Genomic DNA, 14,168 nt, shown 5'->3' on the forward strand with positions numbered 1-14,168 from the left:
GTGGCCCCTTATTAAATTAGCTAGACTGCAATTGCCTCACAGATTGGGGGGAGTGGATCTCCCAGAAATTAAAAGCAATGAATTAAGTTCGCTTTTATCCTACGTGAGTGATTGGGCTTGTGGAGACCCTCTTTCAGTATGGTTGGATATTGAAACCTCTCAGGCAGGGTGCCTCATACTAGCTTGCTGTTTTTGGACAAAATGAGGACAGTTAGAGAATATTGCCATAACCCACTAGTTGTCATTACTGTTAAAGCACGGAGGGCAATTTGGCAGAGGGAAAGCAATATTAGCAAAACATCTTCTCTTACACTTAAAGTGGGTTTCAACCAGGGATGATAGATTCAGGATTCAAACATTGGGCGGCTCATGGTGTGTCTTGCATGGCCGATTTATTTGAGGGAGACACAATGGTGTCCTTTGATCAGTTAGCATGGAAATACGAGCAATCTAACAGGGACCTCTTTCGTTTTTTTCAGGTTAGGGATTTTATTCAAAAAAAGACTACACTTTTGACTGATCCCTACAAATCTGACATCAAGAGGAGGATGCTCAGTGCTAAGAGTACACTTTCTGTCAGTGCTTCATATCATCAATTGGGGGGGGGCGCCCCTGCAAATGAGTTCGATCGACTCTGCAGGGTGTGGGGGAGAGAGCTAGGTGTTGAGGTCTCCTCGGAGACATGGGAAGATATTTGGGAAAACGCAAGAAAGATTTCAATGTGCAATAGGACCCATGCTTTACACTTGAAGATTCTCCACAGATCCACTTGGCTCCGGATCATTTGTCAAAATTTAGACCAGGGGTATCTTCAACATTTTCCTAGTGCAAAGTTGATACGGGCACTCACACCCATTTTCTCTGCTCCTGTGGTAGGCTTCAAACATACTTGAGCGCTGTGGCAGGTGCAATGGAGGATTTTGGGTGTAAGGGTGGAGAAGGACCCAATCTCTCCTCTTCTTGGCCTGCCCAGTATGTTCGCTGTAGATACGCAGAAGAAAAAAACTTTTCAACATCCTCATTTTCTGCGCACGAAAGAATATTGCATTAGGTTGGGTATCCAAAAATCTTTCGGGTTGGCGGAAGATTGTTATGGAGTGTGTCCCCTTGGAATTTCTCACAAGTATGGTACATCACAAGACTGAGAATTTCTATAAGACATGGTGGCCCTTTTTGGAATACCTGGACACATTTGTCTGCTATACTATCTAGCCATAGCGATTATGCTTTACGAGTTCAATATCCAGAGAGGGATACGAACTACAAACATATGAGTATGTGAAAACTAATGCTCTCGATATTCGAGAATGAGTGTTTTGTTTGACTGAGCTGAGTTATTATTTATTAGTTTGTTGTTGGTTATTATTGATTTAGTTAAATAGTTAGTTGGAGTTTTTATATTTTTTTCTATACATATTTATACATTTGTCCATGAGGTTGGTTTGGGTTTTTAACTTTTTTTTTGGTGTTCTTTCTTTGTATTGTTTTAGATTGTATTGTAATATTTCAAAGTCTATTTCTCAATAAAAATATATTTTAAAAAATAAGTTGGTAGCTATTGAGACTGAAAGTGTTGTAAATCAGTGGAAGGTGTGATATGTAAAAATGGGCAACATCTTCCTTCAGTTTACTGTATAACTTGCCAGTGATATTATTGTAATAAAACTTAAAAAGATACAGAGGAACATACAAATTACACCTAAAATGTGTAGTGATCATAACCTCCACTGTCTTCTGAGGCAGAATTCCAAAGTTGTACAACCCTCTGACAAAAAGATTTTCCTTCATTGCTCATCCAGAAGAGTGTCCCTAATTTAGAGACAGTGTGTCCATTTTGAACTCACCCAGAAAAGTAATCAGCCTTTCCATACTCTTAACCAGACTATTCAGGATCAAGAATTAATATTCAGTCAAATCAACCCTCACTATTCTGAGCTCCACCCTGTCTAATTTTTCCTCAACTAAAACAACTTGCTCATTCTCTGAAGCAATCTAATAAACTTCTGAATCGCCTTACTACATTTACATTGGAGGCCAAAACTGTACATAGTATTTGCAATGTGTAACTAACAATGCCTATATAACTAAGTATAAGTTTTTTTTTTAACTTTTATATTGACTTCCTCTCATCATAAAATCGAACATCACAATAGCCTTCAGGATTAAGTGCTGTCCCTGAATGTTACCCTGTTATGATTCATGCTCTGGAGCACCTAGATTTCTCTGTACCTTGAAATTCCTGCAGTCATTCTCCATTTAAGTAATACTTTTTTTATTCTTCCTTCCAAAGTGTACAATTCTCGCTTTCCCACAGAATTCTTCTTCAACTAGATTTTTGTCCACTTCATTAATAAGAATGCAAACCAATGCACAGGTAGATACATTGTCATATTTTCCACCTATCATTGTGTCATCTACAAAATTAACTGCCGTGCTGTTGATTCCTTTGTCTAAGTTCTCGGTATGATTTATGTAAAGTTGCTGGCCCAGTAAAGACGCCAGCAGAACACCATTTGTCAATCTTGTCTTTCTGCAAAAGACTAATTTAAGTGTACTTTTTTTCTGCCAGCCAGTTAATCTTTCATCCATTCCATATTACCCCATATACCATCAGCTTCTGCTTTGTACAATATCCTTTTTTGTGAAACCTTGTCAAATGCATTTGGAAACACAAGTACAGTACATCAATAGATTTCCTTTTATCCATAGTACATGTTACTACTCCAAAGAACTCAATAAATTGTATAACCAAGGTTTCCTTTTCACAAAACCATGTTGACTTCCTGATTACGATGAAGTTTTTCCAAAAGCACAGTTTATAGCCTCCTTTAATGATTTGATTCTAACACCTTCCCAACAACAAACGTCGAGATGAATGGACTATAGTTTTCCTGTTTTCTTTCCCCTTCCTTTGTGAATAGATGTGTTATATTTGCTTCTTTTCCAGTCTAATGGAGTCTTTCCAGGACATCTTCGAAAATGACCAGTAACACATCTATTAGTTTGTTAGTTTGTTCTTTTAAGACTTGAGGATCCAAAGATGAAGTCTTGCAGAACCCAGAGACTTGTCAACCCACAGCTCCATCAGTTTATTAGATACCACTTCCCTAGTGATTATAATTTCACCAAGTTCCTCTTTTTCTTCAGTGTCCTAATTTACATCTATTGCTGTAATCTTGTTTGTATCCTCTCGTGAAGACAGAAGCAAAATATTCACTTCATCTGCCATCTCCTCATTATCTACTATTTTGCCTAGTGAGAGGAAATACTATCTCCTATTGCCCACATAGAGGGCCAGCATTCTCTTTATGCTTTTTAGACACCTGTTGAAACACTTACTATCTCACGTATCTGGCTAGCTTGCTGTTATATTCTAATTTATTTATCCTGATTGCCCTTTTAATCATTCTCTGCCATTCTCTGTATTCTGACCAGTCACCTGACCTGCTGTTTGTGCAGTTATATGCTTTTTCATTACGTTTGATGTTCTTATTTATTTAGCTAACCAGGAATGGTGTGTCCTTCACTTTGGAATTTTTCTTGATGATAGGGGTGTATTTATTCTGGACACCTTGAAATATCCTTTTAAATGCCGTTACCTGTTTGCCCATTCATATGTCTGCTATCTCAGCTTCTCTGCCCACATGATTACCTTGACTTAATGAAAGATACAAATATTTGACCCAATCTTCACCCTTTCAAACTGTATGTAAAATTCAATAATGTTATGATGGCTGATACTTAGACTTACCTTTATTGCGAAATCATTCATTAATCCTGTTCCATTACACAATACCAATTCCAGTGTACCCTGTTCTCTGTTTGGTTCAAGTGTGCTGCTTTCAGACTATCTCAAAAGCATTCTGTGAACTCCTTGTCTAGTCTAGTACAGTATTACCAATCAAATCTTTCCACTTTCAATTCCAAGGAAATCAGCTCTAATTATTGCTATTCCTTTATCACAGACACCCAATACTACTACTTGTATATTTCATTTTATATTATGGTTACTATTGGGAGCCTATAAATCACTCTCTTGGGTGACTTGTTTCTCTCACTATTCATCATCTATATCTTGAATCTCCAGAACTAAAGTAATTTCTTAACTATTGTACCAATACCATATTTGATTAGAATTAGTTATTTCTCTGCCATTACCTAGCTCCTTATTCTTCTTAATTGTCATATATGCCCAATATTCAGAACCCCTTTCATGTCACCCTGCAGCCAAGTCTCCATAATGGCTATCAGATCATATTTACTCATTGTGCACTGCCAGTTCATTTACTTTGTATCTGAATGTGCATAGCATTCATATCAGTGTTTTTTTTTTGTTGGTTACTTTTGTAGCATTTAGCCTTGACTGCATTTATGTTCTTAAGAGTCTTTTTTATTTCCCCACTGTGTCCCCTCCTGAGATATTTTTTCACATTAGTATTTCGCTATCTTGTTTCAACTCTCTCCCTTGATTTGCCCAAGCTTGAACTATCTTTCCTCACCCCTGTACTTCCCTAGTTATGCAGCTTGTGAGAAAACCAGTCCCAGCATGGTTCAAGTGTTGACTACCACCTTACAGATCCTACTTTTTCCACTATACTGGATTTAGTACCCAACACACCAGAGGTCAGTTCTCTAACACCAGAATTGAGTCCTTTATTTACTTCTCTATCATATTCATCTTTAAGCCAATTTGCATATGCTCAGGCAAAAATTACTGCCTTTTGAGGTTCTGTTGTTTTTATTTAAGTATCTAATTTGTCATACTCTGTCAGCAGAATCTCTTTCCTTGATCTGCCTAGATGACTGGTACTGACGTGGATCACACATTATCTATCTTCTCCACTGTAATTTTATCTCCAGTCCAGAATAGATATCACAAACCCTGTACTGGTTAAATAATGTAGCTGTCTGGAGTCACATTCCCTCCTGTAGAAAACAACATCACTCCTCTTCGTGACCCTGTCTCTTACTATTCCTGCGTTCCTTCTTGCTCCCTTCTCTTGAATGTTGTCCTCTACAGTGGTGCCATAACCAGTTTCCTTAACCAACTGCAGCCTTCAATCTCGTCTAAGAATGCTAAGAAAACCTCGAAACCTGTTGTACACTTGCAAAGGCTGAGGCTCTTATTTTCTATGCCCCTTGCCTACCTCACTTGCAGCCACACCGTGCTGGTCTATGACCATTGACTAAATCAAAGAACTCAATTCTAAGGGGTGTTACCACCTCCTGGTATAAAGTGTCCAGCTAAATTTCCCCCTTCCTGATCTGCAGCTCAATCTCCCCGGAGCAGGATGGGCTGAAGGGTTTTGGAGGAGATATTGTTCTTATTTCTTGTGGTCTGACTCTGAGCTAAAGTACTTGAAGCCACAGCACTCACTGCAGATATGTTTTTTTGTGGGTGACATCCAGATCTAGAAGCGCTCTCATTTTGCAATTGCTGAACATCACCTGTACTGTCATCTTTAATATGTTAATTAATTAAATTGGCAATTGCAACCTCATTTAAAATTAAAGCAACTTACACTTCTCAATACATTTTAGCACTGTCAACTTTACAGTACTGATAGTACGAAACTTTCAATAGTGATAATAATTCAAGTTTCTAATAATACAAATTACTGACTTACCTGCTCCTCCAGCACAAAATTGTAATTTAAATGCTGGATGCTGAGAACAAAAGTAGTTAAAAATAAAATCACCTCCCCACCATTTACCAAAATTCCCACTAAGCAGACTTATTGCAATAGGGGAGGCAATGGCCTAGTAATATTATCGCTGGATTGTTAATTCAGAGACCCAGATAATGTTCTGGGGACATGGGTTTGAATCCTGCCACAGGCAGCTTGTGGAATTTGAATTCAAAAAACATCTGGAATTAAAAAGGATAAAAGGATGACCCTAATCTTTTGATTGTTGGAAAAACCCATCTGGTTTACAAATAGGAAGGAAACTGCCATCCTTATCTGGTCTGGCCGACATGTGACGCCAGACCCATGGCAATGTGGTTAACTCTTAACTGCCCTCTGGGCTATTAGGGTTGGGCAATAAATGCTTCTCATGAATGAATTAAAAGGAACATAGATTTTACTTATAAAAGCCTCTTTCCCAATGCAGAAAGTTCTCACTTGGGACCAAATTCCAAGATGTGGCAACTCGGCGCCTGTCTCGCTCAGGTAAACTTTCCTTCACACTGGTCATGCTGCTTTACTAATCGTGTGTTTTAAGATTCCTTTTCTTTCTCAAACTGTTATTATCATCGACTAGCAGAGCTTCCTTGTGCAGTGATCAATACCTATTCAGGAATGGGATTTCAGGTAACTGCCACTATCAGCAACTGCCTGTTTAGGTTATTTTATTTGCTTGGTCTGATCTGACTCTTTTTAAAATATTGAACTTTGAGAAGTTTTCCCAGTTGCATTCCCACTTTGAATGAAATTTCCAGATGTACTCATTCAGCCTCTATCTTACTCAGGTATAGTCTCCCTTTGAAGACTGCTTCATTATGTGAAACTTGTTGTTATCCTTTTCAGTTTTTAAATTTGAAGTGCAAATTTTATTTTAAACTTTGTCAGTCTTGTTACTATATATCTAATATAAAATATACAGTTATGACATGGGGTAAACCCTTCTGCTAATTTAAACCCGACACAAAAAGTAGCTCACCTCGCACTGTAATCTGTTAAATTTCGAGAGGCAAAGAACTATCCCAGAGATCACTATTTAAAGTAAAAGTTAACAAGTTTATTCTTTAAGTCCAACAGAGAACATTAAAGCAACAGCTATTTACAACTCCTTTCTCTTAAACCCATCATTTATCTCCCACTCTACAATACTGGTCCAATTTTAAAAAAAAACAGTCAGCTTTGTCAATTCTCCTTTGTAAATTTTCCTCAGTAGATTTGTCTCGAGGTCGGTTTTGATATTTTGTTGCACAACTTCTTATAGACAGGTACGTTTCAGAGAGCTCTTCAGCTAGCAGTTTATATTTGTTGGTGTCCTTGGCAGTTCTCCCCCTAACTGTTCAAAATGTCCAATTTATACCCCAGAATATCGGATCGTTTCATTGGTTTTGATTTTATCAAAATACAGTAGCGCCTCGATATACGAACAACTCCGTAAAATTTTGTACGTAAAATTTTGCTTCAACGTATGTACGAAATTCAAGGTACAAACAAAGGTACGAATGCAAAAAGCCCATGTGCAACCATGTTGTTTCATTGTTCTGCTTTGCTACGCGCTTGTTGAACGCAAAAGCTCTCGGGCCCTGCGTGACCTCATTCAGTTCTTCTTTGGCATGTGCGCTGTGAACAGCCGTCCAAGCATTCTTACGCTATCCGAACAATGGGAAAAATTGATTCAGTTCACGAACTTTTCGGTTCGCAAACCGGGTCCCGGAACAGATTAAGTTCAGAAGTCGAGGCGCTACTGTACTAAATTTTAATTTGATTGGATTTTGAAAGCGTGGCATTCCAACTGGAACTCTATCAACAAACACATCAAGTTAGACCCCATCTACCACCCTGAGAAAAAGAACAGGAAAAGACATCACCACAGGAAATGATGTCACCACCGGAAAAGACATCACCAATCCAAAGAAACCCAAACATATAAATAGAAAGCAGGAATTATCAACAGTGCTTTGCCTGGAAACCCACTGAAGATGTTACTTAGTAGGGTGATGAAACGTCTGGAAATGAATCTTACAGCTCAGTGAGCAAACCTTCATTCAGAACCTCAACATGAGCTACAAAACTCGCTTCTCTCAAAACTCGCTTCTACAGTTCACGATAGGACTACTGGATGGAGTGTCTGAAAAATGTTTTATCACCTGTGACTTTTTTTTAAAGTAAATCCACCTGCTTGATTTGGGCTGGAGTGAAGAAGAAAATGAATATTGACACTGATCGTTAACAAATACATGGCAAAAATGTTATTATCATGGTGAAGGACATTGCTTTGGACTAAATTTACTCAAGATAAGGAAATTACTTTATAAGGCCCTGAAAAAGAAGGGTAATTTATATCATTTTTTAATGTGTAACCTTTAGTTTCTAGTCCATTACAGCAGAATCTTTTCAATGTCTTTAATCTTCAGTGTGTTCTCAGTTTAAGCACCTATTATAACCAATATATCGCTATATCTCACTTGCACATTGTCGATTTGTTATAAAATATTTTGAGAGACTAATCACCGTGATAATAAGATGGTATGTGGCCAGAATGATCTTTGTGGTATTTCTATATCATGTGACTTTCACACATAAAGCTGGTTACTGAATAATATGTTGTTAAATGTACTTGAAACACTTTGATAGAAGTCAGACACAAGACGGAATGTATAATACTGTAGCAATGTTGACCGTGCATCCAATTTTCCCTCCTTGCATACAATCTGCTTTGTTCCTCTGTTTGGCTCAGGGAGTTTTAAATTGGATAATGGATGAAACCTGAATTATTTCCCTTTATAGAATCGAATGCTAACATACAATGTCATCAAGGTCAACTATGTGCATTGTTGTCAACCTAAATTGACAGCATGTAGCACCTGTGATTACAAAATAATTATTGCTTTATGTGGAGATCTACATTTGTATGCCAGTTGTGAGGAAATGTCCCTTTAGAGCCACATTCCTCTCTGTTGAAAGCTATCAAATCCACAGCACAACAGATAATTCACCTCCGTTAGATATCAATGAATTAATTGGTCTCAAAAGAATAAATATTTTGGACAATAATATTCAGGTCCGGTAACCTGTTCTGAAGGGTCACTGGACCCGAAACGTTAGTTCTGCTTTCTCTCCACAGATACTGCCAGTCCTGCTGAGTTTTTCCAGCAATTTGTTTTTGTTTATAAACTGTGTTTGTAGTTTCTGGACACATCAATGCAATGGATTTCTTTTGATTTGTAATAATTTGTATTCAAATTCAAGAAAGAAAAGGATTTACAATTAATTATTGCATGGCACCTTAAACCTATGCTCTCTAATTCTGGACTTCCCCACCCTAAGGAAAAGACCTTGTCTTTTTAACCTATGCATGCCCCTCATGATTTTGTAAACCTCTATAAGGTCACCCCTCAGCCTCATGGTCCAGGGAAAACAGCCCAACCTATTCAGTCTCTCCCTATAGCTTAAAATCCTCCAACCCTGTCAATGTCCTTGTAAATCTTTTCTGAACCCTTTCAAGTTTCACACCATCCTTTCGATAGGAGAGAGACCAGAATTGCATACAGTATTCCAAAACTGGCCGAACCAATGTCCTGTACTGTCGCAACATGACCTCCCAGCACCTACATTCAGCGCTCTAACCACTATTCTTCACTATCCTATCTACCTGTGACTCTACTTTCAAAGAACTATGAACCTGCACTCTTTGTTCAGCAACATTCCCCAGGACCTTATCATTAAGTGTATAATTCCTGCCTTGATTTGCCTTTCCAAAATGCAGTATTTCACATTTATCAAAATCCAACTCCATCTGCCACTCCTCAGCCATTGGCCCATCTGATCAAGATTCTGTTGCACTCTGAGGTAACCTTCACTGTCCGCTACACCGCCAATTTTGGTGTCACCTGCAAACTTACTAACCTAACCTCCTATGTTCGCATCCAAATCATTTTATATAAATGCCAATAAGGAGTGGACCCTGCATCGATCCTTGTGGCACACCACTGGTCACAGGTCTCCAATCTGAAAAGCAACTGTCCACCACCACCACCCTCTGTCTTCTACCTTCAAGCTAGTTCTGTATACAAATGACGAGTTCTTCCTGTACTCCATGAGAACTAACTTTGCCAACCAGTATACCATGAGGAACCTTGTCGAACACCTTGTTGAAGTCCATATAGATCACGTCCACCGCTCTGCCCTCATCAATCCTCTTAGTTATTTCTTCAAAAGGTTCAGTCAAGTTTGTGAGACATGATTTCCCATGCACAACACCATATTGACTATCCTTGATCAGTCCTAGTCTTTCCAAATGCATTTTAATCCTGCCCTCAGGATTCCCTCCAAAGACTTACGCAATGTCAATGTCAGGCTCACTGGTCTATAATTCCTTGGTTTTCCATACTACCTTTCTTAAATAGTGGCACCACATTAGCCAGCCTCAAGTCTTCCGGCACATCACCTGTGAGTAGTGATGATACAAATATCTCAGCAAGGGGGCCAGTGATCACTTCCCTAGCTTTCCATGGAGTCCTAGGGTACACCTGATCAGGTCCTGGGGAGTTACCCATTTTTATGCATTTTTAGAATCCAGCACCACCACCTCTGCAATATGGAAATTTTTCAAGATGTCACCATCTAATTCTCCACATTCTATATCTTCCATATCCTTTTTCACAGTAAACACAAATACAAAATACTCCCTCATCTCCTGCAGTTCCACACATAGGCTGGCTTGCTGATATTTGAAGAGCCCTATTCTCTCCCTCGTTACCCTTTTGTACTTAATGTATTTATAAAATACCTTTGGATTGTACTTAACCCTATTTGCCAAAGCTATCTCCTGTCCCCTTTATGCCCTCCTGACTTCAGTCTTAAGTATACTCCCCTTGCCTTTATACTTTTCTAAAGATTCACCCAATCTCTGATGTGTGTATTTAACATATGCTACCTTTGTTTTCTTGATCAAAACCTCAATGGCTCTTGTCATCCAGCATTCACTCCACCTACCAGCCTTGCCTTTCACCCTAACAGGATTATACTGTCTGTGGACCTGGTTATCTCATTTTTGAAGGCTTCCCCTTTTCCAGCTGGTCCCTTACCTGCAAACATCCATTAACCTTCCCCCCACCCACCCCATCAACTTTTGAAAGTTCTTGCCAAATACCATCACAGTTGGCCTTCATCCAATTTAGATCTTTAACTTTTAGATCCGGTCTATGCTTTTCCATGACCATAATTCTATTAGTTTTAAAATGGTAGCTGGTCCCAAAGTCCTCCCCCACTCAGACCTCAGTCACTTGCCATGCTTTATTTCCTAAGAGTAGGTAAAGCTTTGCACCTTCTCAAGTAGGTACATCCACATACTGAATCAGAAAGTTTTCTTGTACACACTTAACAAATTCCTCTTGATCTAAACTCTGAACATTCTGGCAGTCCCAGTCTGTGTCTGGAAAGTTAAAATCCCCTACCATAACCACACTATTATTCTTACAGATAACTGAGATCTTACAAATTTGTTTCTCAATTTCCCACTGACTATTATGGGGTCTATAGTACAATCCCAATAATGTGATCATCCCTTTCCTATTTCTCAGCTCCACTCAAATAACCTCCCTGAATGTATTTCTGAGAATATCCTCCCTCAGTACAACTGTAATGTTATCTCTCATCAAAAATGCCACTCCCCATCCTCTGTTGCCCCCACCCCCCTTCTATCTTTCCAAAAGCATTTGTATCTTGGAACATTAACTGCCAGTCCTGTCCATCCCTGAGCCATGTCTCTGTAATTGCTTTGATATACTAGTCCCATGTTCCTAACCATGCCCTGGCTTCCCTGTTTGACTTCTTGCATTGAAATAAATGCAGTTTAATTTATCTGTCCTACTTTGTTCCTGCCTGTCTCCTTTCCACTCCCAGCCCCCACTTTAGTATTTTCAATCCTCTTGAGCATCACTAACAAATCTTCCTGCCACTATATTAATCCCCATCCGATTCAGGTGCAATCATCTTTCTTCTCCAAGTCACTTCTACCCCAGAAGAGATTCCAATGATCTAAAAATATGAACCCTTCTTCCCTGCACCAGCTTCTTAGCCACATTCATCTGTTCTATCTTCCAATTCCTACACTCACTAGCTCATAGCACCGGGAGTAATCCAGATATTTCCACCCTTGAGGATCTCCTTTTTAAATTTATGTCTAACTTCCTATATTATCCCTATCGTTAAAATCAGCCTTGATTATTCAAAAGCAAGCTAATATCTTTCGGTGTTTTGCCACTCCTTTCATAAGCCCTCAATGTAAACAAACTTCAGTTGATGCTACAAGAGGCATAATGGTTTGAAATCATAGTTCTAGTATCATAGTTCATTTTTAAAACCCTTCACAAAAATAGACCATCACCAATTGCCATTAGTCTGAAATCCAAGCTCCTCTTAAAAGAAACCATATGTATAAATTGCAGACACCTTTCAACACATTCTCACCACCCGCAAGAATAATAAAATGAATCTTCAAGAGGCCTTTTCACTGCCCATCAAAAATGATAGAATCATAGAATTTTATAGTGAAGAAGGAAGCCATTCGACCCATTTTGTCTATATCAGCTCCCAAAAGAGCGAAATTCTGTAGCTGTCTAAATTAATCACTTGCAAATATATATGCAGCTCAATGCTTAATACCTTGTTCCAAAATTCCAAAATCCAAAAAGCTCTGAAATCCAAAGTGTCTTTCATGAAGTTTTTTCTCTGCATAACAAGGTTTTTGGCATGCAACAGGTGACCCAATTCCACATGCACTCGACCCATGTCACTCGGATGTGACGTCGTGGCATGGCCCAGCACTGGTAGGCATCAATTGCGTCTCAGCATTGGTACTAGTCACACGTGGATCTACTGTTCTGTAAATGTTTTTTTAATTTCACTGTGAAAATGTAATTTATTCTGAAATCCAAAAAATTTAGACATTCAAAAAACAACTGGCCCCAAGGATTTCGGATAAAGGATTGTGTACATGTACTAAGTTTCATCTGAATTATGTTTTGCATCATAGCACTAGGTTTCCTTCGTCTGTGCTTTTGAAAAAGTTTTGCTGTAGTATTTTGCTTTCCAGGCATATGAATAATTTTCAAATTGTATGGTTGCAGGGTAAAGGACCACTAAAGTCTGAAATAGTACAAAAAATTTCAAAAGATTGTGATCTTTATAAATAACAGTTTCTTTCATATTGTTGATATTTCAAATTAATGTTGAGCTAACACAAGACTCAATGTTACTTTTCCATCTTCAAATACTACTTTTGACATGTAGTCAGTTTCTTTGAAAAATAACTGACAAGATTATTTGATCTTCAGTTCGTTACTGAATGGCACTATTGTTGACATCAACAGCCAGTTTGAATAGGCTTTCAAATGTTCATGGGCACTCGGACATTTTTGCATCCAGTTCTATGTTCTGCTTTTAGTTTAACAAATCAATGAAGGAGCCAGGGCAGTGCTGAAGGTTGGAATGAAATTCTTATAAAATCCAATCATGCCAAATATAGCAAAATTTCACGTTTTATCGGAGGCATAGGGATATCCATAAAAGCCTTTCTTTCAATTATTTAGGTGTGACTTGGTCTTGTCCCAGTGGTAGCTCAAATAAGTCACTTTTGCTTTGGCAAATTTGCTCTTTATCTGATTTTTAACTAAGATTCTTCTTTGTAGTCAATTAAACAGTTCAGTCAAGTGTAAATATTCTTCACAGATTTGCTAAACATAAGCAAGTTGTCTAAATGAGCTATGCATTTTACATTGTCCTTCAATTTTGTTATATATACCACATAAAAACTGTGGCAACCTTTTCTCAGCCATAGTCAGTTCTGATAGAGTCACTGGACCCAAAATGTTAATTCTGCTTTCTCTCCACAGATGATGCCATACTTGCTGAGTATTTTTCACTCCAAAAAGTATGACTTTGCATTGACATTCATCCGTGTTACAAAAGCTGATATTTCTTTGAACTTGGCAGTATCGTTTGCATGCTGATTTTGGTGATAAATCATACTTGTCCAGTTCTATCAATGCAGTTCCCCTCCACCCCATAGTGGAATAGGATACAAGTCCATTTTTGTTTTTCTTTGCCTATTCACACAAATTGATTTGTGATTTTTGAAATAGCCTTTTTAGGTCACATTGAATATGATGCTATCTAACCTTATGAATACCTCTATTATCAACACTGATTGGAGGATCAACAGTTTTCAATTTCTGATTAATTCTCCAATTGTTCTGATGTTTTTTGGTCACTCCCTATTTCAATCATTTACCAAAAACACACTTTTCTTCTGACCATTGTTTCTGTCATAATGCCTCTTTAACACAACAGAGTTATTGATTCCTTCTCCTGTCTCAAGCACAAATTGCATAATTTACTTCATTTAGTTTATATTTGATTTGATAAGGTTCAGTGAGCCTTGCATTTAATGGTTCCCCACAGATTGATAACAATATTAACTTGTCT

The 14,168-nt window shown here is 38.2% G+C and overlaps 1 protein-coding gene across 3 annotated transcripts in view; it reads left to right on the forward strand.

Annotated features, from left to right (window-relative positions):
* vopp1 (VOPP1 WW domain binding protein) overlaps positions 1-14,168 on the forward strand; it is a 65,940-nt gene that overhangs the window by 16,190 nt on the left and 35,582 nt on the right. The window contains exon 1 of one of the 3 annotated variants that reach the window (XM_043690150.1): positions 6,129-6,173. The exons of the other annotated variants lie outside the window; for them this stretch is intronic. Coding sequence (XP_043546085.1) covers positions 6,144-6,173 — 30 coding nt within the window. The 5' untranslated portion in view covers positions 6,129-6,143. Of the gene's footprint in view, positions 1-6,128; positions 6,174-14,168 lie in introns of those variants that run through there. 3 annotated transcript variants of the gene reach the window in all.

This window comes from Chiloscyllium plagiosum, chromosome 5, assembly GCF_004010195.1.
Source record: "Chiloscyllium plagiosum isolate BGI_BamShark_2017 chromosome 5, ASM401019v2, whole genome shotgun sequence".
Taxonomy (NCBI): domain Eukaryota; kingdom Metazoa; phylum Chordata; class Chondrichthyes; order Orectolobiformes; family Hemiscylliidae; genus Chiloscyllium; species Chiloscyllium plagiosum.